Source organism: Temnothorax curvispinosus, unplaced genomic scaffold (assembly GCF_003070985.1).
Source record: "Temnothorax curvispinosus isolate PA1 unplaced genomic scaffold, ASM307098v1 QBEX01014279.1, whole genome shotgun sequence".
NCBI classification, from domain to species: domain Eukaryota; kingdom Metazoa; phylum Arthropoda; class Insecta; order Hymenoptera; family Formicidae; genus Temnothorax; species Temnothorax curvispinosus.
This window is the reverse complement of record NW_020224059.1, coordinates 187,896-210,611: the sequence shown is the minus strand read 5'-3', so window position 1 is coordinate 210,611 and position 22,716 is coordinate 187,896. Positions and strand designations below refer to the sequence as shown.

The window sequence follows — 22,716 nt, the reverse complement described above, 5'->3', positions numbered from 1 at the left end:
AAAAAGAAAAAAGAAGAAAGAAAGTGGAACTATTCTATCGCACGTCGAGCAACTCAAACTTAACTCTCCGTCCTCATATATTTGTCTCAACTTTCTTTTCTTCTTAGGCTTTCAAGCTTTCTTTGCCCATTTGCAGCTCTGGTAAGCGACTGACGAAATAACAAAGACACGTTCACGTAGTGAACGAATATACAGAATGCAGAATGTACAATGGATCAAAAAAAGTATTTTGTAATAAAATTATTGTAAGAAAACTAGGTGTGCAAATACTTTTTTGATCTACTGTATGAAAATATATGAGCGTAGAGAAATGGATGAAAATACAAAAATACATCATACAGGAACTAAGTGCGGAACTAGAGATGAGATCGAGTTCAATACGTACTTAAAAATCCGAATTAAATTATCTAATAATCAAGTTTTATTTTCTTAGATTCGAATATTTATAAGAAATAATGTTTCATACATTATACTTGCGAAATAATCAAACTTCTGATTAGTTAGTTTCAAATTTTTAGAATGAGCGGCCTGCAGGATTTGAAATGTATAACTTATAAGTAGTTTGTCGTAACGAATCGAATCTTTACTACTTAATGAAAAGATATTTGTGTGTATGTCTACTTGGAAATAACATTCTTAGTTTTCGAGATACTCATAGAGGGGTCGAACTTATTTCGTCCAGGTTCGAGTATACTTGAAATATTGCTTTTATTTTTCGAAATAATCAGAGTTCGAAACTACGCTAACAAATTCGAATCTGCTTGTAAGATACTTAATCCCATCACTACGCGAAACCCAAAAATTCCCATCAATTAAAATTTATATTTTAGTATTGAAACGTAATTAAAAAATTAATAAACTTCAATGTGTGAGATCACTGAGATCTGAAGATTTAATGTTATGATCATTAATTATTTTCAACTATATATAAAGATACGTTTTAATAAGTTACGTGAGAAAAATCCTATATTTCATTGAAAATGTACATGTATTAAAAATGTTAGCTTTAATTTTCCATTTACAATTTTCTTTTTGTTATTTATATCGAGAGATAATCCTTAATACAATGTATACAATGTACGTACAATGTACGTTATACAGGTGTTTTTTATGTAACTATTGCAAACAATTCTCTCTTTATGTGATATCATATTTTATCGTAATATAATTTCAAATATTCGATTCTGAAATAAAACTTCTGGTGTTAATGCAACTGATGCAACTCTATCGAGAATCGATATGAAGGGTTTCGAAATTAGTCACAAGTGTACACTTTCCAGTTTTCGTTCTGTATCAGCAACTCCAAAAGTTGTAAAATTTAGACGAGATGTTTTATTCATATTACATCGTCTCTGATTGAGGAAGAACAGAAAGGGTGAAGGGAAATACTAAATAATACATCGAGGTGAATTTGATTTCTTTGATTTATTCTCAATTTAATGCGCGGAGATTTCATTTCCAATAATTTTATATACGTTTTCGGATATCGCGAATTAAATCTTACACGTGTAATCTACATTACATGCAGTAATATAGATTTGATGAAAAATAATCTTGGTTTTCTTGCCTGTTTCTGTCCTTTTCATCGGTTGAAAAATCAATTATTATTGTTTATTTACGTCTTTTGAAACAAAAAGTGTTTCCCTGAATATTTATCAGTTATTGCGATAAGTATCACTACATGGTTCAGTGATCAAATTGGTAAAGATGCCCGTCACGGTTGGAAGGAAGGCCCAGGTGCGAACCCTGGCTGGAGTGACAGTTTTCGCAATAAATTCTTTACAATAATTTAAAAAGGATACTTATTAGCGTCAAAAGTTAAATTCATTAATCGGTTTAAAGTATGTGGATTCACTGTTCTAACGGAGAACTGCGTTTCAAGACAGACAAATAATCGATGCACAATTTGCTGAGTTGGAAAAGATATGCAGAATTTTTATAAAAGTATTATTATTATTAGGTTATCAAGATCCAGCTCGACCGAAAATGACATGAATTGTGTCTACTTAATTGAGAATTATATATAAGATCTGTTTTATTTATTATTTAAAAATCCTAAATTGTATTAATAAATATATTTACAATGCGTTTATTTAATTTTTTTCTGACTGCGCGATTATTTGTGCTCTATCGGCTAGAAAAAAGTTTACTTCAGCTAGATAAACGTAACTCCGTCGTGAGTCACGTGGGGTTTTCAATTGAATTAGAAGTATCGCAGTACATCGGTACCGATGGATAGGGAGCTTTAGGAACGATGTCCCTGAGGGGAAACCGGAAACTTGTAGGTGAAATTTACTGAAATCCCGGAGGAAAGCACGACCTGATCTTATGTCATCGTTTCTCTCTCTTGCTTTATAAATCCAATAGCCAATAAGAAATATTTATTGCGCAATAGCACATTTTGAACGCGGTTGCTACTAACAAACTCGACTTTCAAATAAGAGTAAAGTTTCCAATTTCTTTTATGTTTCAATCGATTACTAATAACCGAATGTTTATGGAATCAGTGAAAACATTCGTACGATGTTTCTATTGCAGTCCTGTGTATTTTTCGATAACGAGAAATAACGAGGAGAGATTATTGGTATTTGCGTATGCAATTAATGATATGCGAATCGTTCGTTAATCTTCATTAGAATATTATTCGATACATTTTGAATGAACATACATCTACGTCAATGAACGATAGTTATTATCGTTTATCGGAATAACGCGCGATTGACGCAAAATATCGAAATAGCCAAACCAAACAAACAGTAACAACTGGTGATAATTTAAGCAAGTTTTGACGGTAAGTTCATTAGTCTCCGTCAAAACGTGATCTAATTACTCGAACCGTATTCGCGCAAATTCGTTTGTCAATGCTATCATCGTGTTTATAACAGTCTGTATTCAATGTGATGTTATATCAATATTGTGAGATTAATATACTATCAGAATCAATAATCTATATTTACAATCATATTATTTACAATCATACAATATTCTTAAATGTGTATATAAATTATCTAATTTCCAGAATATTTTAGGAAGAATTGAATGAATTAAATAAGATTAAATATCAGACAGAAAATGTATATAAATTTCTACAGCAATATTTTCTAAATTTATTAACAAATAGGTATATTCAATCATATCTGCAATAGGTACATTTCGTACTTTATTCAAACGTCCACGATCATAAAATATATCGCGTGTCAGCGTGTTTTATAAAAATTATACTATTTATCACACATTTTATTATATTGTTTTCAATATCGTAAATTCATATTATAGGTACCTATATCTATGATTATAGGTACCTATTAACATAACAAGACAATCACTTCTTCGTCTATAAATTGCGAACGAGTTGGTGTATCGCTTCACATATTCAGAGAACGATTTTGTTGAAGTATATAAAAAGTAGGCTAGATACAAATTTGAAAATATTAATGTAAAACATTCAGAACGAATTTTATATGTATGAAGCGATACACCAACATTATTCATTCGTGTATAAGGTATATATATATAGTACCGCGGCTTTCGGCTGCAGTCATTGTCATTCACCGTGCCGCGTGTAATATCCGACGTAAGATATCCGGAATAACCATAACGATAGCTTCGCTCTGCGTAGAACGGATTCGATCCCAATAACGTGGAACGGCTCCTGCGAGCGGGCAACTCCGACGACGGCCGCGCGCGATTTCACTCATTCCGTAGGTAGTCACGTTTCGCGAAACGTGCGCGGCATCGAGTGTAACCAGGCCGGCCGACGTCGATAAATTTCTGGCAGAATAACATCGCGCACGCCGTAAGGCCGGATTATACAATATCGACGTTGAACGTTGAACTCGTCGAGATAGATTATCCGCGAACGAGGGTTCGCGACCCCCGATCGGAGCATAGCCGGAATTTCGGACCCTCGCGCGAAGCTCATCGACCAACTGTCTTTTATTCCCGTTAGCTTCGGAGGTCGAATTTACTATTTTATTATATCTCGAAACATCTCACAATAAAATAAAATATTTGGGTCGTTATAATAATTTATAAATAAATGAAGGTTTGATGAAAAATCTTTCCGATGTGTTTCTTCTGTCAAGATAGATTAAATCCTTTTTGTCTGAAAAATTAGATTTTTGACAGATCCTCTTTTCCGCGGATTGTTTATTTTTACACTTTACATACATCTCTGTAGTTACGTCTACGAATTGAAAACGATTTAATTATACGTCTCCGTCTTACTAGAACGCGCGCGTCAATAATTTCTTTCTGATTGATTGGTCAGATAGAAATAGTTGACCAAGAACCGTTTTGTCTTTTTTTAATGTTGACTGTCATAGCTATAGGAACATGTATAATTCTCTAATATTATCAGGTTTTGTTAAATAGAATATAATTTTTTAATTATATTGCTCAGAAAATCACTGCTTTGAATAATTCTGTAGATCGAATTATGATGATTGAGAAAGCTTCTGTGTGCTAAAAATAAAACTTGGACGTTAAAAGGAATTTTCAAGACATCAAATATCTTTATTATATATCATTATAGACTTTTAAAGAAAAATAATCTCGTAACTGTTTTGAATAACGTATATATTTTATTCATGAAGATATTAAACTGTCAGAAAATAATTTTTAAAACTAAATAAATGAACATTATTATTTGTATTATATTATACTCACTATTCAGTGATATTTAAATAATGATATGGATAAATCATAAAATGAGTCAATTGATATTGTGAGCTACGTAGGGCCGAAAGTTTCCAGCCCAAGGATATAAAAAAATAAAAAGTATTGAAATAAAAAGTGACTATATTAAAAAATAAAAATGGTTGATTTATTTTTTCAACTCATTTTTATATCCTTGAGCCGAAAACTTTCGACCGTTACTGTTACTACGTATTACAATACAGTTTGCTAATACGCGAAATAGAATGAAAGTTTTGCATTTCGTACAGATCGTTTTTATATATTTTTATTCATATATGGCTCGATAGAAGCAATTTACGCTCCGCTCCTCTGGAGAATCTTGCCGTTACTTTCGTAGTCATCCATTTCTCACTTCTTGAAAAATCTAAACGCCGCGGTGATGGAGGAAAGAATTAGCGAGACATTCCGGGGATGTGGATGGAGACGAGAGCGGGAAGTCAGGGAGTGAGAGTTAGATAAACTAGTGGCGTACGTGCCCGGAAAGTAGAGCGTCAACTGTTGAATAGATGGCTTGAGAGAGACGAAGAGCACGGTCGCCTAATTCAATTCGTTCAACAGACTACTTTCGGAGACGTTCTTTTTCGTTCGGTTCGTTTTGTTGTCTACCGCGATCGTTCCAGCTTTTCGACACCGCCATCCTTCTTGCATCGGAGAGAAGCTGCATCACCAATCCGACGTGACGGTTTCATTTGACATGTCGATCTCGGCGGGGGAGATCGGTGGATCCGATGGCGTAGAAAGAAAACGCGTAGATCGCGCGCATTTCTCTTATCGGGAGTAGCTCAAATCGTTCGGAGATACGAAATAAAAAGCTTCTCTATCCCTCCGATTTCTTTAGTACCGCGCCGAGTTTTGCCGCCTTTTGGATGACGGCTCGATAGCGAGCACCGAGTTATCTACCAGGAAAAACGGTCATGGGCGTCCCCGATAAATTTTATCATCTAAAACTCTGAAAATCGCATTTATAAAAAAATTGAAAGACTTAAAAGGCAACGTAAATTTCTCGACCGTGGTTAGTGGTTGATTTTTCTTGAATTGAAATCTATTTTGAAATATATATCGATGATACGAAAAACGATAAAGTTGCCAAACGAATTAATTTAGTTTTTAACGTTCCTTTTGACAGATGGAATATTCGCGACAAAAAAAAGTTTGTAAGAGGATTGTGAAGCAACTTTTTACCTGCAATTTTTATTTGTGTCATCGAAATAACATAACTATCAATTATTACAAATGTGTCGTGCGCGCAGAAATGACACGTGCGTGTCTGCGTAAGCGTAATGCGACATATGCGCGTATAGTTATCGCAACAAACTGCTCTCATTTTCCGCACGCGCGGCAGACATGCACCGCGCTTTTCCGCGGCTTGTCATCCATTAAACCGTTTCCTAGATTGACCGATCAAATGCCATCGTGACGCGAAAGATAATCACGGCCGCGCCTGACGACGTGTCCCGTTCTGACCAAATCGTTTTACCCATCTTTTAATATCATCGACGCGCCTTTATCGCGTGATTTACTGCGCGTATCTCGCTGGAAACCCGTAAAAATGTCGAGGTAGCGCGTGGATTACTGGCATCCAACGAGATTCACAAGGAACCCTTTTATGTGTTTTTTTTCTACGCCATCCGGAACTTCACGCGTAACGAAAAGCAGAAACGGCGCGAGCTCGAGTTATCCCAAGCCTATCCCGGGAATTAATTGTCCTATGAATCACGCATCGTATCATGCGGTGGACAGTTTTTATATGCATGTTTAGCATTGATAACGGTGACGCCGTACCTATATATGCCCTCTCGCTGGCTCCCTATCTACCGTGTGTTATGTTGATTTATGTTCGCGATATTCCCCAGCTGGTCTTCGCCGCGATTCATTCTGCGCATCAGCATTTAATCATCGCGCCGCATGAATTTATCGATCGACAGTGTTGAGAAATCAGGAAAGAGGCGCGTGTTATTTTTGATCAATTCGCTCGACTCGATCTCTTCGTTTCTTCGACGAATATAACACGCTCGTATTTTAACAGACCGTAAAGTCAAGTCGGAAAAATGTGATCTTTGGTCTATTTGTTACTTAACGACTTTGATGCAGAGTAATATTATGTTAGGGACGTGGCCACAAAGAGAAATTTTGCCGCATAGGAATGTACGCGCGATCATATTTTTTCAATATTTTGAAACTCAGAAATTTGATATTTCATCCATTTGAAACAATACACTTGTAAAATAACGAAAGTCTGGAAGCGGAATAAAAACTAGAGCTTTGCAGGTTTGTTCTGGGGAAAAACGTTTAACGGTTTATTTTCTATTTGTCTTTTCTATAGCAGGCAGAGAATTGGACGGTGATTCCAGGGGATATCGAAGCGCCGAGGAGCAGGCGCGCGAATTGACGCGGAGCATTCGCCGCGAAGTGAATAAACTTTCCGAGCAGTGGAACGCTTTAATCGAACGTAGCGATGCGTGGAAGCGGAAACTCGACGACACCGCTAACGTGAGTACCTTACTCCATTCTTACTTACACAGAAAGCCGCTTACCTTCGAAGTGTATTCTCTGATATGAATACCAATCTTTTGCTTTTTGCGGAAATAAATCCGGGATTGGCCCCTGAACCCAGCTGTATACAGATCGAAAAGCTACTTCAAGGGGCGGCACTCGGAATTTTTAACGCGCGAGAGATCATTTTTTCGCTCGAGCTCGAACGCGCGGAGAAGCGAAACTCCGTAAATTGCAAAATAATGTGCATAATTATGCACGGATTTTAGAATTACTAAATTTAAAAAAAAACTGCATGATTAACGATCTCAGAATTACTAAAATGAAAAGAAACGGCGGTTATCGATGAAGCGTTAAAATTGTTGCGTGTTTATGCAACAATTTTAGAGCAAAGAGAAATTGTTGATCGTCGAGCGAAGATTAATTGGTATACACGAGGAACTTTGCTACGTGATTTTTCGTAGGGTAGACGGGTAGCGAGTAATTGTCAGAGAGAGTAAGAGAGAGGGAGAGGGAATTTATTTTTAATATATCAGGTACACACAGAAGCTAGATGCGCGTAGATACGAAATTCGTGATTTATGATACATCTCGATGGACAGATAAGAGAGATGATGTTTGCGGACGGGCTACGAGTTTCGCAAGAATTAATTGATATTTTGTTGCTGGGCTTAATATGCAAACTTAAATTAAGCGCGAAAACTTAAAGTTTCCTTGTAGCGGCGAGCGAATGCGAAAACTTTGATTTATATCCCTTGCCCCCACCCCCTCTGCTGCGCCGCAATATTATGATAGATCGAGAGAGACAGATAATAAGTCCGTGTAATATTAAATGCTATCGAAAGTTACTTTAGAGAATTTACCCTTGTGCAACACAAAAGAAACTTAAACGAGAATTCTTTTATCTTTTAATGAACATTTGCTCGTAAGGAAAGCTCGTAAGGAAAGCTCAAGTAATTTGCTTACATCTGTAAAAAATGTAAAAGAAAATATTAAACGATTATATAAATTTGTCACCTGTTTAAAATATTGATCTTTTAATTATAATAAATAAAAAAAGATTAGACTGATTTTTCTGTGTCATTGTACTAAATATATAAAACTTGAAAAATATTATTTGTTACTATATATATCTTGCAATTCTCTCTCACAAATAGCTTTAAATTTTTATAATTAAATTTTATAAATGGAAGATATGCTTTCTTCTCTCTTCTTTCTTCTCTCTCTTGGCTTTGATATCGCTATGGCATGGCCGAACATAGGTATATGATGACCGTGAGACGGTGTATTTGGCCTTAACAAGAGTTTTACAAGAGAGGCGCAGTGACGACAGAGCGTTACGAGGCTCAATTTTTCTCTTGTATTGCTTTATGATTGCCATTGCAATTTTTTCTATGAGAGGTTCCATTTGTCGGAACGACTTTGCGCCCTGGAGGAAGCAACCGGACCGTTTATTGGCGAGCACCGAGAAAAGACGTTCGGAAACGAGCTGCCTTGTAGTAAAGGCGATCCTCAGATACGTTCCCAGCCAATCAACGCTCATGTCGCGTCTAATGCCACCGAAATCTCGAACTCACGTCTTTTTCGATATCGGAAATAGCTCCCATTTCCGGGACGTTCATTTAATCCGTGGGGGGGGGGGGGGGGGGGGGATTCAACTTTGTGTCGCGCATGTGTCGATTTTTGTGTTTGATAAAGCACGTAATATAACTATCTCATGGAAGTTGCATTCCCCAGTATTATTGGGAAACGTGGAGACCCTTCATCTAATAGCATCTCGTTTTTACAAAAGAACGTCGCTATATATAGTAGGTATACAGATATACGAGTTTTCCTTGAGGGATCTCGACTTCATTTCAAATCAAATATCGGCAGGCTGATAACTTTCTATATAGTTACAAGTGATTGGAAATGAGCTTTTCCGTGAACTGAACCCCTCTAATATTAAAAAGAAAATCTTATTATCTACTATTTATTCTCCCAAAAATCTCTGTAAGTTTTATTCTTTTGGCTTTTAATTAGACATATAAGATATTTAATAATGAGCAAATTAATTTTCTTTAGTACTATAGCAGGGTGCGCGTATTCTACAGGAAAGAAGTTCGATAATGAAAGAATATAAAGACGCTATATATTTAATGTCGAAAACGCAGGAATCGCGCGAAAAGGCACGATCAAATATTCAGCGAGGAAAATCCGTCGACCGACTTCATCAAAGAATTCGCTCCTCGAGTTTAATGCAAACCTTACGAAGTGCCGGCTCGTGTATACGTCCTCGAGCGAAAAGAGCTTCGCTCTGCAGCGAGTTCCTCTCCGCCGGAGAAACCGTTTATAAGCATCGCCGGGCAAGGAGAATCTCGTCTCCTTCTCGCTGCTCCTAATCCGGGAAGGGTCGAGAATTTATTATCACGGGCGACACCGCGCGCGATGACGGCGACGGGTGTATTCGCGATGCATCGATAATCGTATTCGATTCATCGCTCTCAGGTGCCCAGGTGCGGGCGGTCGAGATCGGCGGTGGATCGGAGAAGCGTAAATCGCGCTTTCACGATTCTCGCGCGCGCGCTTGTCAAGGTTTAATGCATCGCGTCGGCCTCCCCGCGCGATCCCGCGTTTCCCCTGCTTTCTCCGTCGCACCTCGTTTTCTTCTCTTTCGCGGCATCACACCCTCGCCTCGGTCTCATAAGCGGTTTTACGATTTGCATCCCGTTCGCGTGAGAGGCCCCGATACTCGAGCGCGGCTGAATATTCCACAATTGCGCGCGAGAACGCCGTGCGAAAATGAACTCCGCGGTGGTATCGTCTCCGAGAGAGAGAGGAAGGGGTATATCGTATTTCCGGAATCTTTTTTCTACAAAAATGATTATCGACATGCTTTAACTTTGATCATTGATTTTGTGCAAGATTAATGCATATATATTTAAGGAAATAAAAAGTATTTTACATTTAAAAATATATTATTCTATTGAAACATTATATTACTTAAAAATATTCTGTACAAAATTTTTCGATGGAAATTCTGGATGGTCAAAATTATTCGGAATTATTCAATTTGCACGGAATTTATTTGATTATGAAATCTGCATGACACACACTTTGAATTAGAGAAAGATTATTATTAATTATTTTATTAATATTAATATAGATTTTTTTGTACTTCTAAATTTCTATGAAAACTGCTTTCTCTCTTTTTCTTTCTGTTGTTTTTCTTTGCTTATTTTTTTTTTTTTATTTATTCTTAGAGGACTTATTCTAGAAATCTTGAATATTAATAAACGCTTTATCTATTTCTGCAGTATAACGTCGATGTACAAAATAATCTATATCTCAAATAAGGTACGATTCCGTCGCAGTTTGATTCTCGAACGGAGCGCAACGCGCACGCATACCAATCGGATGGAATTCACGATACATCTACGCAATATTGTCTACGTCGATACGTAGCAGAACTCTGATTGCATAACTATCAAAGCAACTAACTTGCGTACATCGGTAACAGAATAATATAACGATGACGCTGAATCTTCGTTTATTGATTTATTTGATTGTTCTTTTTATACGTGGCTGGTTATCGGCCATACTCGCGGGAAAACTTTCCGTCAGGTCGTAATAAAACCATGACGACGGATAATTGATAATCTTGATTCGGATGGAAGCACGCGGGAGGTACGCTAATTAAAAACTTTTATCGGATACCGTCGTAAACGTCAAGTGTATAACGTAATTAAATTGTAACGGACGACTAAACGACACGATGAACTGGCAATACAAATTGTAAAGTATTAATTGACTTACGCAACGTTAATAACTATTAATGTCAATTTATGAGCCAAGCGCCGAGAGATATCCTTCGCGTACTCTGAACATGACCCAGAAATTTTATACGGTCTCTTGAGTATGAATATTATTAATAAAGCTGTTGATATTGATAGTTAAAACGATTTCGCTGAATTTATTCATTTAGAAAGAAACTCTATCTAAAAGAACTTCATTTGAGACTTGATTAAATTTAAAAGTTAAAACTTAAAGTTTGAAAAGTTGCAGCATAAAATGTTCTACTACAATAACTATAATAGTTAATATTTATCGAGGAAAAATTTTTCCTAAATTTACCGACGAAGCAGAACTTAAAAAAGAGACACGCGAGTTTCAAGAGCCTTTATGCGCGCATCAAGAAATCAACTAAACAGTCTAAACACAAATTACAATTAATAGAAACTGTTACATTTTATGTCACATAATGTCAATTGCATATTTAAGCTTTAACAAAGAAGATATATATTAACTTCTTTTTAATGGATTCTGATACAACATCCATTAGCATCGTGGAATCTATTTCAATATAACTCGAGTGCTCCATTGACTATAAGCGGCTTATGTTGTTCAGAATAGTTAATTTTGCACGAATAGCTAATTTATTATTATAATTTCAATATTTGATTAAATCATTTATCAACTGTCAAAATATCTGTTAATATAATTCACGAAATTATACCACAAAACTATTATTTTTTTAAGAGCTAAGAGCTTTCAGAACTTTATTTAATTTTATTTAATTACCATATGCAAAAACTATTTTATTGAATTTAATCGTGCCGGCTAAGTACCAATATCATGACTGATGACCATCTTGTTCATAAAATCGGCCTTTATATCTATTTGCATAAATTAATGGAACGTTATATGGCATATTCTGACTTAGCCATTGCTTTGATACGTATATGTTAATTTAATCGCTACAAGTCTCCAGAAATTCATCTTGTAAATTGTATATGGACATGGTTGTCGAGGGGCTCTCCGATTGCTCCCAGTAACCAGTAAGACTTAATTGCAAGATGTATATTTATATGTATATATGTATATTCATACATAATACTTCTATTTGTTTTCGTTAAGGCGAGTTTGAATAACTGCCAACTCCTCTTCGTTCGATCCGCGCGCGAACCGCGTTAATAGAATTGTCACGTTTGGATGAATTAGCCTGTTGAAGACTCGGCAACGAGACTCTTTTCGTCCTTATGCTGTATTCAAGGTGTTTCTATAATGTCGGATGGCATTGATAATTGGCGCACGTTTATCGCTCGGAAGCGAACGGGGACCGGTCGACTGACGAACGTCTCGAACAAGTATAGAAAAATGCTTGCCGTAGTATCCGTCAATTAAAAGTGCATCGTGTTAACGGTTATGTGACCGATATGATGCACCCGGAAGATCAAAGTTTTCGCGAATCAGGAGAGTTCGCGACGCAAATGCATAATTCATGAACGAAACACAATTTAACTTTTAAATTCCACGCTCTCGTTGGTCCCTTTCCTCCTTCCTCACTCTCTCCTGTCCTACCTTTCGTCGCGCTTTAATTATCGGCTATCTGGTAATTACGGGCGACACCTTCTTTTTGGTCGCCCGGAATTCGCCGCGGTCTTATATTAATTCGAGTTCCTATCGGATCCGTGCGCCCGGGATCGCGCCCAAAATCGTTCCCGGCAATGCAAACGAGGCGAAGCGAAATGTTTTTTTCGAATAGTCCTCTTTTCCTTTTCACTGGAAAATCGATATGAGAACGTTCGATGCTTAGCCGTGCGAACGTCCGTTCCTGTGATTTTACCCAGAGCTTTGAATAAAAGCGTTAACGCGCGCTCCATTTTGAAATTTTCATATCTTCTAAAATCGTTTAAGCTTATAGGTAAAATGGGCGTAATTGGAAAACTTACCCTTTCTATTAACTTCTACATCTGTGTGACTACCTAATGAGTTTTAGAAAATATGACCGAAAAACACAGATCCTACAAAAAAAGACAAAAATACACAACACATATTAAAACAAAAACATGAAATTTTATTTTTGAATCCTTTTATTTTTGTCGATGATTATATAAACTTATTATTCTTGTGGAATTTTTTAAATTAGAAGAAAATATTAATTTGTGCGGGAAAAGATTCGGCTTCCTTTTGGGACGGACGCAGGGATCTCATTTTATATCGAGACGAGATGGTTGTGGCATTTCCGCGAACATGTAATTTCTTATGAATCTCCATGTAAATAAAATTCCTTGTCAAACATTTATTTATTGATATATTCTAATATCTTCGTCAACGCTATTGTTTTTCCTGGTATTGCATAAGAATGTCATCTGGTAAATCATTAACAAATTCCAAAAGTGAATTGTATATTTTAGATTCTTGTTGTCCACTGCTGGACTGTCCATTGTCCCCCACAATGCCCACATTGGATCTGCAATGCATGTATACACAGATTAAAAAATAAGAAACTACTAATGTAATTAGAATTACTAAGAGACACATGCGAACCTTTACTAAACATAAATATTGATATATTGTTTAGTTTAAATCTTGCTAATAGTTGAGTCAGTTAGCTTTCTTTCTACAATAGGGAAAACCGAGGCTATCTGTCTACGGGAGCTATATGCGTCCACAGTACTGCTATTTCATGTGTTAAGAGATAGATATCTCTACCATTCCAACAAATATTTGAAAAAAGCTCTACGTAAAAGATTCAGAAGTTTATTTTCTTATCTTGCGATGCTTTTCACAGACACAACATGCGTTACAAAAAAAAGCGAAAGCGATTATCAACATTTTTCGACGGTCGAAAGATTTGTTATGCAACAGTAATTTAACTCAAATTAAGACAAGAAATTTATAATATTATCAATTAATATATAGTTATCAGATGTGTGTGAGAAGCGTTAAATCTTAATTCCGCATAATCTAAAATTTGCAACATGCTAAAGACTGAAAAATGTGGTCGGGGCTATCTGTTTTATTTTTGATGGAGTAATGTGTCCACAGACTTCAATGACGGATTGTTTTTTGTTTTTTTTATACGTAGATAATGGTGCATACGTACAAAAGAAAGACCGATAAGGTAGATTTATCTAATAAAATTATACTTAAGGCGATTAAAAGATTAAAAATTGAGCGAGAATCTTTTCGCAAAAATGGCGTTAGAATTCGAAATAAATGTTCGAACTCTCACTCGCTACTGTAAAAAAATGACTTACGAGCAGCTACTTGATTCTGCGATTCAAAAATCTTCGCCAAATTTTTATTTTAAAAATACACGTCAAATAAATATATATGAGTTTGTCCAAAATTATTTAGTATTTTCTATTTCATACATTACTGAGGAAAAAGTAAAGCCTCAATGCAAAAGAATTGCCTCAAATGCAAAAAAAAAAAGACTTAAAAAATTGAGAAGATAAAAGAAACTCACCACATTGATTTTGCAACGGACTCAAAATCAGTTTGAACGAATAAAAACAAGTCAGCTCCACGCTAATCCTATCAAGGAATCCTATCAGAAAGTTTATACAAAACGCCTATTATTGCTCTGACTCTTTAGATTAGACAATTTTTTAATATTATATATTAATAATAAATAATATTAAAAATAAGTATAAAAATTAATATAAATAATGTGTTTTTTATTATGTGGACAGATAGTCCCGTATACGGAGCCACCTGCATGTCTATCGCTTGACTTGCCCGCACGTAAAATATTCATCTCTTTAAAATGTTAAATGATAAACGATTCTAATCACGTTTTTTTTTTATAGGAAGCTTGAAAGGTTACACCATTAAAAATAAAATTTTCAACCTTTCAATATCTTTATTAGTTTAACTTTTCAATATCTTCATCAGTTTTTCAGTAAACTTTAAGAAAGCGTAAAATGTAGACAGATAGCTCCGGTCTTTCGTATTAATCAAACATTTAGATTAAAGTACACACCGTTTTACCCACATTGTCAAGTTAAAAAGTAAAACTTATTGTTATTTGTAAAGTTTATTAGAAGAGTTTCTGTACATCCAAATTGTTTTTTTTTTTATCTGTACAATTATTACAATATTGCAGATTTTAACAATTATTATAATAAACAGTAATATTTATATTTTTAATTTGTGTTTAAAATACTAAACTGATAATGCATAAAAAGTTAGGGTTCGCTCATGAGACGGAACGCGCGGAGCTTAACCAATGTTAATTTGGTTGGCTTTGAACTGATTTTGAAATAACAAATTCAAGTTATCAGATCATGACATAGACTTAAGTAAATTAGATTATAATGTAACTCAAATAATTATTGGATCTTTGATATTTATTATATCAAAATTTTCGACTCTTATTAATATTGAAATAATGAAATATATAGATTTGCATCGTAATAAAAGATGTATTAAACCAAAAAATTACACACATAGAAAAATATAAATAGTAAAACTCAAGCAGAGTAAGCCAATTAACTAATTACAGCAGAGAGTTTTAAATCGTATAGCCTTATCTTTTCAGCAATTTTCGATTGATTGGCCAATTCTTTACTGTTGAATTTTAATTACATCTTTCTACATGTCCCTTATTGGCCTTATATTCTGAAGAAAATGTTATGTATACGCTTTAATTTTGAAGTGCTGATAAAATTGTGCAACATTTTCCTCGGATATCAAACACATTGTTTTATAAAGTAATTTGGTTTGTAACGTTTTATTTTCTATGGTTCTTATTTTGACTAAAATAACATTATTTCACAAAACAATTTTCTTACAACAGACGCTTGCTTATTATTAAGGTACGTGATAAACCCTCGGTTGTCACCTTTTGTCGAACACGTTTGTCACACAGGATCAATTTGACTCCAACTAATTTTCAAGCAGCTATTGTTCAAAAACTAACAGTTTAAGTGGATCGCAAAAAATTCTATAATTAAATTTAAACATTGTAAAATATATCTCAGTAAGCAAGAAACATCAAGAAACATTTCAGCTACATTGCAGCAACGTTGTAACTTTCATTTTTCATGTTTTTTGCTCAAAAAAGGTTCCGGGAAAAAAGGATTAGATCTGACTAGATCAAATTATATCTCAGCAGATCAAATTTTATTTGGTGAGATATGCTCAGATATGACTTCTCATGCTGCGCAGATCTGGTCATATATGTTCATATATACAACTATATATAACATACATATGAAGTGTAATATGGTCTTCGACGGCTCAGATCAAACCATATCTGCTCAAATCGAACCATGTCTGTGATTGAATTTCATCGAAACAGTCCAGAACTGACTGTAGGACACGTAACGGAAAAATAAAGACACTTATTATATAAATTTGGTCCAAGCTATCGATTAAGCCTAGTTAGAACTTGATCCGTTCACTAGTTATCGCGAGATCTCAAAATCTCGGGTGCTTGCAACTCATCACATCGCGTAAAAGAGTCACGGTGCGGTCTCGCTTCGCGTGTACTTGGCGCGAAACACTACCGTGTCTCTTGATTTCTTATGAATCTCCATGTACGCCGCAAAAGTTCTTTCAATGTAGATAAATGAAAAACTTAAAATTATGAGTTCTGCTACTGTAATTTCTCAGCTCTGATGCTGGCAACAAAACAAATATTGACATATATTAAAAAGTCTTTTCCTGGAGTTGATAGACGCCCATCATTTATTACGAGCAGAGAAGTTTTATCTCGAGAATAAAGCGAGGCAAAACATTCTTTTAAAGTACAGAACTGTTGGGAACTATTTTGTGTAAATAATTTGTGATGGCCATTACGAAGAAGTGCTAAACAGTATTTATCGGGCGCCTGAAAAACGAAAGCTGATGATGAACGCCATAGGAACTCACAGTAATGGTTAATTGTGAGTTAATTTTGAATCCACAAATTAACATTGTGTTAATTTTAACGAATTATGATATTGGAAAACGTTTACTGTATATTTTTTTATCAATGGTATAAATATATTAACGCAGCATATACATAAATCCGTGTACAGAATAAATTTAGATGCGAACATTGAGTATTATGCAGTTATATTAACGCCTGCTAAAAATGTCACGAGTGTCCAAATGTCATATATTTTGATCGCTTCTCGCTGCAGCTCTGGAAAACTTGCATGTGGAAAAAAAATACAGAAATAAATCTCACCTTCTCGGACGTTGACGGGTCAGACCAGAGTGTAGCGGAGCGCGGTACCCTCGGTGGGGTGGAGGGGGGGGACGGATGGTTGCAATCGCGAGATATCCCGGTTTAAGCTCGAAATTAAGCCGAACCGAGCAATCCGAGTCGTCCTACCGAGGAATTCTCCTCCGTAGTTAGGTATGCAAAGCAGGAAGCAAGGCAAGAGGGAGCTTGGCCAGGCCCAATCAGAGAATATAGCTAGCGGCAGTTGTATGCACGTAGAGGTGCATTCGCGCAAGCAGCACGAACACATAAACACGCGCGCGCACGCGCGAACACACATACATAATGTGGGGCACACAGCGCAATGTCGCCGTGCATCGTGCATCCACAGGCACGTAACACACTTATCCTGGCTGAGTCAAAATGAATGAACGAATGCACACACTCGTCCGGGCCAGCTTTGGAAGCTCAAACATCGTCTTTTGAATTATAACCGCGCCATCGGATTATCTTCCAAATCACTCCGGATAGCGCGTTTCATCGTCGAGATGACACGGCACAATCCGCGTTCCATTTGAAAGTATATATTCAGCGCCACGTGCGAGCTCACTCGTCTTTGTTCGCCGAACCGGAAGTTCTGAGAATTTATTACGCAACGTAAGGGGTCTTCGAGTATTAAAACAGATTAGATTAGACACACCTAGACTAAGTTTATGACACGCTTTAGAAAGAAGCATTCACATGTGAGCGATATACGATCGGAAGTGATTAATTAACGACGATATTTGTCTAAAAAATTAACGAAGTATAATTTTTAAAGATATTTTTTAAATATAATAATAGATTATCTTTTCACGCATAACGTACTCATTATTCTTATACTTAACTTTGTACAAGGTAGGAATATAAGATACATGCTGAAGTGCATGCTAAAAGTATATTATTCTTTTGGTTGTTCAGATATAGTTTCAGACTGCTTAATATATACTTGGACACTTTTTACAGAAATTTAATACGTGTAAACTTCGAGAATCCAAGACAGTCACTGCCCGTGACGATTTCAACGTGATATCAATACAAACTCGGTTTGTGCACTGCAAATCTAAGTATTTTATTTAATACACTTTTTTGTAGTCACTTTTTAAACGTTACTTTAAACGCTTTTTTGATTAAAAAGTGTTTTATTTTAACTCGGTTTTAGTGTTTTATATTTTGTGTGTAACGCTTAAAAAAAATGCTTTATGTGTTTTTATATTGAATACGTTTTCTAAACGTTTAAAAAGTGACTACAAAAGTATATTAAATAAAACACTTAGATTTGCAGTGTGATAATAACTAAATAATCGCGTTATGTAAAGCCACATATGCACAAAGATACATATAATCATATGTTATGTGCATATACAGATATATATAAAATATTACATATATGCATTTTCCAAAGTGAAATGATAATACACAGCAATTTCCGACTCGCGTCAGTATCAATCCAATTCCCGACGAGCGGGTACTTAATCAACCAATTAACGATGGCTCACTAATTAGTTAATTACAGGGCAAATTTGCAGCAAACTACAGTGCCGTAGAAATTGCATGTGCCAGGCGTTGTATCTTTAAATTGAGAGGAAAAATGACTGGTTGATGTCAGCGCTATTGCTATCGTTAATGCCGGACCCGTGTACGTAATTATTTATCCCGTGTGTCATCTTAAGATATAGTGGTTCCGCCACTTCACGCATGCACAGGTATATTAATGATCCCGAGATTACGTCATCCGATAATCTATCGGCGGAAGCGAGGCAGAGGAAAGAACATTTCCCATTGAGTATCTTAATCAATCTAATAATTCACATAAACGTTCCGCAGTATAATCTATCAATTTGCTGCTAATAGCTTTATTGCCAAGATATGCATGGCGAGTGCGTTGTATCTTTGATAACATATAAAGTTAATAACAAGAACCGTTAAGATAATAATCGGTCTATGCACGTATTCAATACAGAATTGCTGATCAAGCATTAACAACTTTATACCTTGCTTAAACGATAGACTAACGGGTACTTCTTGATTTCTTTAATTTAAGATTATATTAAATATCGCGCTTTACAGATCTTACCAATACTTTAGCGTTGCAAGTTAATACGTGATAATGTATAAAAATGATAGAAAAAATTAATCTGTAGGATTAATCAAGAAGCCGAGGCTTGTAGAAGCCTTATGTGTCTACTTAAATGCTAATTTACCGTATATCGAGCGCGTTTGTCGATTTTGATCGACGAGACATGCTCGTCGCACGTCGCGAAAGAGATCAGCCACGAATTTGCATACCTAATCGGCGAGTCTTATTATGCGCACGACGCATCGTCCGCTGTCGTAGAGAATCCACGGTGGAGGAAGTTTGAAGTTGACTCGAATTAAAAGTACGACCGGAAGCGACTACTTATGGACGGTGGTTGCGCTCGCTCGCTTCTCTTCATCCTCAGGTTCAACGACGCGACAAATTCCGCTCGCACCGGCGCGCCACGTCGCGACGCGACGCGACGCGACGTCCAAATATACGCCGGTCTGCGCGGTTCAAGTTCAACGCACCCGCGCAATAAATGCGGCGCGACACGACGTCTTTCATAGTATGTAAAATATACAACATATTAAAATCTTTATACGCGCAATAAATTGCGATGCCGGGATTCATGCTACTCGGATAAGACAGCTGGATAAGATGCGCTATGCCATTTCCACCGGCAGTCTTGAACTCGGTTTAACTTGCGAAACCCTAAGAATTTTCGCGATTATTGCCGAACGATATTTGTACGATAAGAATATGATAGATACGTCGACGTGAGAAATTACATAGTGTATTTAGTAAAAGTTTCTTAATCCTCTAATCAGAATTTATGTCTCATCTTTCACTGATCGATAGATTTAAAATAAGCATTACATTGAATGAACTCGGGAGAATAATCATGATCTTTTATAACAAGCGAGAGATCAGTATGTAAAGAAGAAAGATGGATGATGTGTGGATGGATGTGTGTTTTAAGTATATAAGAATTGTAAACCAAGTTCTTTCTTGGCGTATAGCTAAAGACATATATACATATATATATGTATAACAAGCGAGAGATCAAATCTCTTTCTATTATGTACAAGAAAACATTACATACTTTTGAAAATACTTTAAAAAATTTACTGAGCCATTTGGGAGCATCCATTTCTAGCATTTTGAATTAATAAAGTTGCAATAAGTAAAATATTACTTTTTAAATGTATTCTCATCCACATTTTACGGCATTTCCGTAAAACAGTATATACCACAGTATTCATCAATTGTTATAACAAATTTAAACGCGTGTATAAGCACGTGACACAAAATACAATAAAATCATTTCTCTAAATGTGCGTCCTAAATTTTAAATGCAAGCTTGCAAATATGACGTGAATTTTTTCAAGCTAATGTAAGAGTCGATCGAGGGATTTAAGAACGCGGAAAGAGCGCAAAATGAACGGTTGGTTGATCGCGAAAATCTCGGTGGAAACCGTGGCAACACGGCGCTTCGTGGTTGCTGTAATATCGCATTGTAATGTTGCGCGCTCTCCGGCTCTCTTGCATTAAACATGAGCTATATATCGGCATTGTGTTCTATACATAGACCTGGGCTAAATTTACATTATGTTTATGTGGCTAGTAATTGAACAGGACGTGTCAGAGTTGACATGCGAGAGCTCGGCTGCGCGGCGAGGTCCCCGTGAGATTCGAGAACAAGGCCTCATCGTCGTCGTCGTCGTCATCATAGTGCCGCTAAATGATTCTATCCAAAGTATTGCGCGCAATCTTGGCACGCTTCATGACAAAAATAAAATTATGCCTTTATACAACGAAGATTAAATTATGAAATTGACAAAGTATCGAAGAAGCAAAATGCGACATGGTTCAACTTATAACATATATTGTCTTTTAAATGGACCACTATAGTGGCGCGATTCTATCCGTTTTTAACAATTTAAACGTGTTGAAAATTTAAGCACAGTAAAATTGGATTTACTTTTCAAACGCGAGGTGTTTCTCTTTTTTTTTTTTTTTTAAGCAAGTGCGAATCAGGCAAACATCGGTTTTTGATACGCACAATTTAATTTATCAGCTTTTTGATCAACGTGTGAACATATTTAAGCCTGGAAAAAACTTTAATTTTATTTAAAAATTTCTTGATTAAATATTCTTTATGATTGTAACATCCAAAATACATTTCACACAAATCGGAACTCGCGTTTGAAGAACAAAAAACTAGAAAAAATGTATATCTTTAATTATTGAAGCCGTTTTTATTTCGTGTTTCAATCGCTTTCGGGACTGAATAAATCGCTGCAACTTTATGCTTATGTAAATGATCCATTTATTGTATATGGTTGATCCTTGAACCTAGATCTGTGATCCGTGAACAACATTTAGAATATATAGGAAAAATTCTACACATTGCTATTATATACCATGAGTTGTTTGCGAAGTCAGAAATTTGCAGGAGTGTCGTCTTTGCAAGTATAAAGGGATTATAATTCATACAGTTCATAAATACATTATAGATACTTGCGAGACGTCTAGAGTATTATAATAATATAGTCCAACGAGATAAGAATTACAGAAAAGAGATTAAGAAACGTAATAAACTTTAATTGAAACCATTGCAATATTTATAATCTGAACACGAGATCCTGACATTCGCGTCAATAATCAAAAATTTATGGAAGTAAGAATTTCATGGCTGTCGTTTTTTAAAAGCAATTAGTGATCGATAAGAGAGACCGCAGAGTTTTGACGTTGAAAACTGCAGAAAACGAAAGCGGAAAATAGGATAATGATTCACCCTCGTCGTAATTAGCGTAGAAAAAATGCAAATCGTGCACAGATTACACGCTCCTTGTGCTCCGTACAAGTTAGATTGGGTTTTATCCAAATGGCCATATCCTGTTCTAAAGATGAACCCGGATCTACAAGTTTACTCACGCCGCGCGACGCGTAATACTTCAAACTCGGGCTACATCACGTTTCTTCGCCGCTCTCATTTGTAAATGTTACCCACACATTCTATCACGCGCAATAATCGCGCATTTGACGTGCAGTCGCGGTTCGCACCCGCGCGCGTATCGATTTATAATTACGCGCGAATGTCGCCGTCGCGGCGTCCGAGCTACTTAACAGACAATAATGCATTAATTGCCGATCAAATAAATCGATTCTCGTAAACGATTACGCGCATCCACCATGCTCATATATATAATATATCCTCGATCGTTTATAATATCATCTCTTATTGGTATGCGGATAAAACGCGGAAAATGATGGCGATCATAAACGCTTCTTCATTAGGGCTTGTACGAACGTACAAGCGCGTAAGCATATACAAGGGAGATATAAGCGAGCGCAATAAATGAATAACGGATTAGTTTCAGCGATGGATAAAGCGATACGGCGCCGATGCTGTGTGTATAAAATAAACTATGTGTAATGTAAATGAACAGTCGGTTAATATTAAACTTTAGCGCGCGGCCGCTGAATCGTATTTATAATTGACGAGTCCGCGGCCGTTACTCACCGCTTATCCTTGCCCGGT

The 22,716-nt window shown here is 36.1% G+C and overlaps 1 protein-coding gene across 9 annotated transcripts in view; it reads left to right on the top strand.

The window, feature by feature from the left end:
- LOC112464527 (dystrophin-like) overlaps positions 1-22,716 on the top strand; it is a 455,372-nt gene that overhangs the window by 378,162 nt on the left and 54,494 nt on the right. For 8 of the 9 annotated variants that reach the window (XM_025031567.1, XM_025031559.1, XM_025031568.1 and 5 more), the window contains one exon: positions 7,022-7,188. In XM_025031567.1, the coding sequence (XP_024887335.1) occupies positions 7,022-7,188 (167 nt within the window). The remainder of the gene's footprint in view (positions 1-7,021; positions 7,189-22,716) is intronic. The other variant, XM_025031560.1, reaches the window with a different exon arrangement.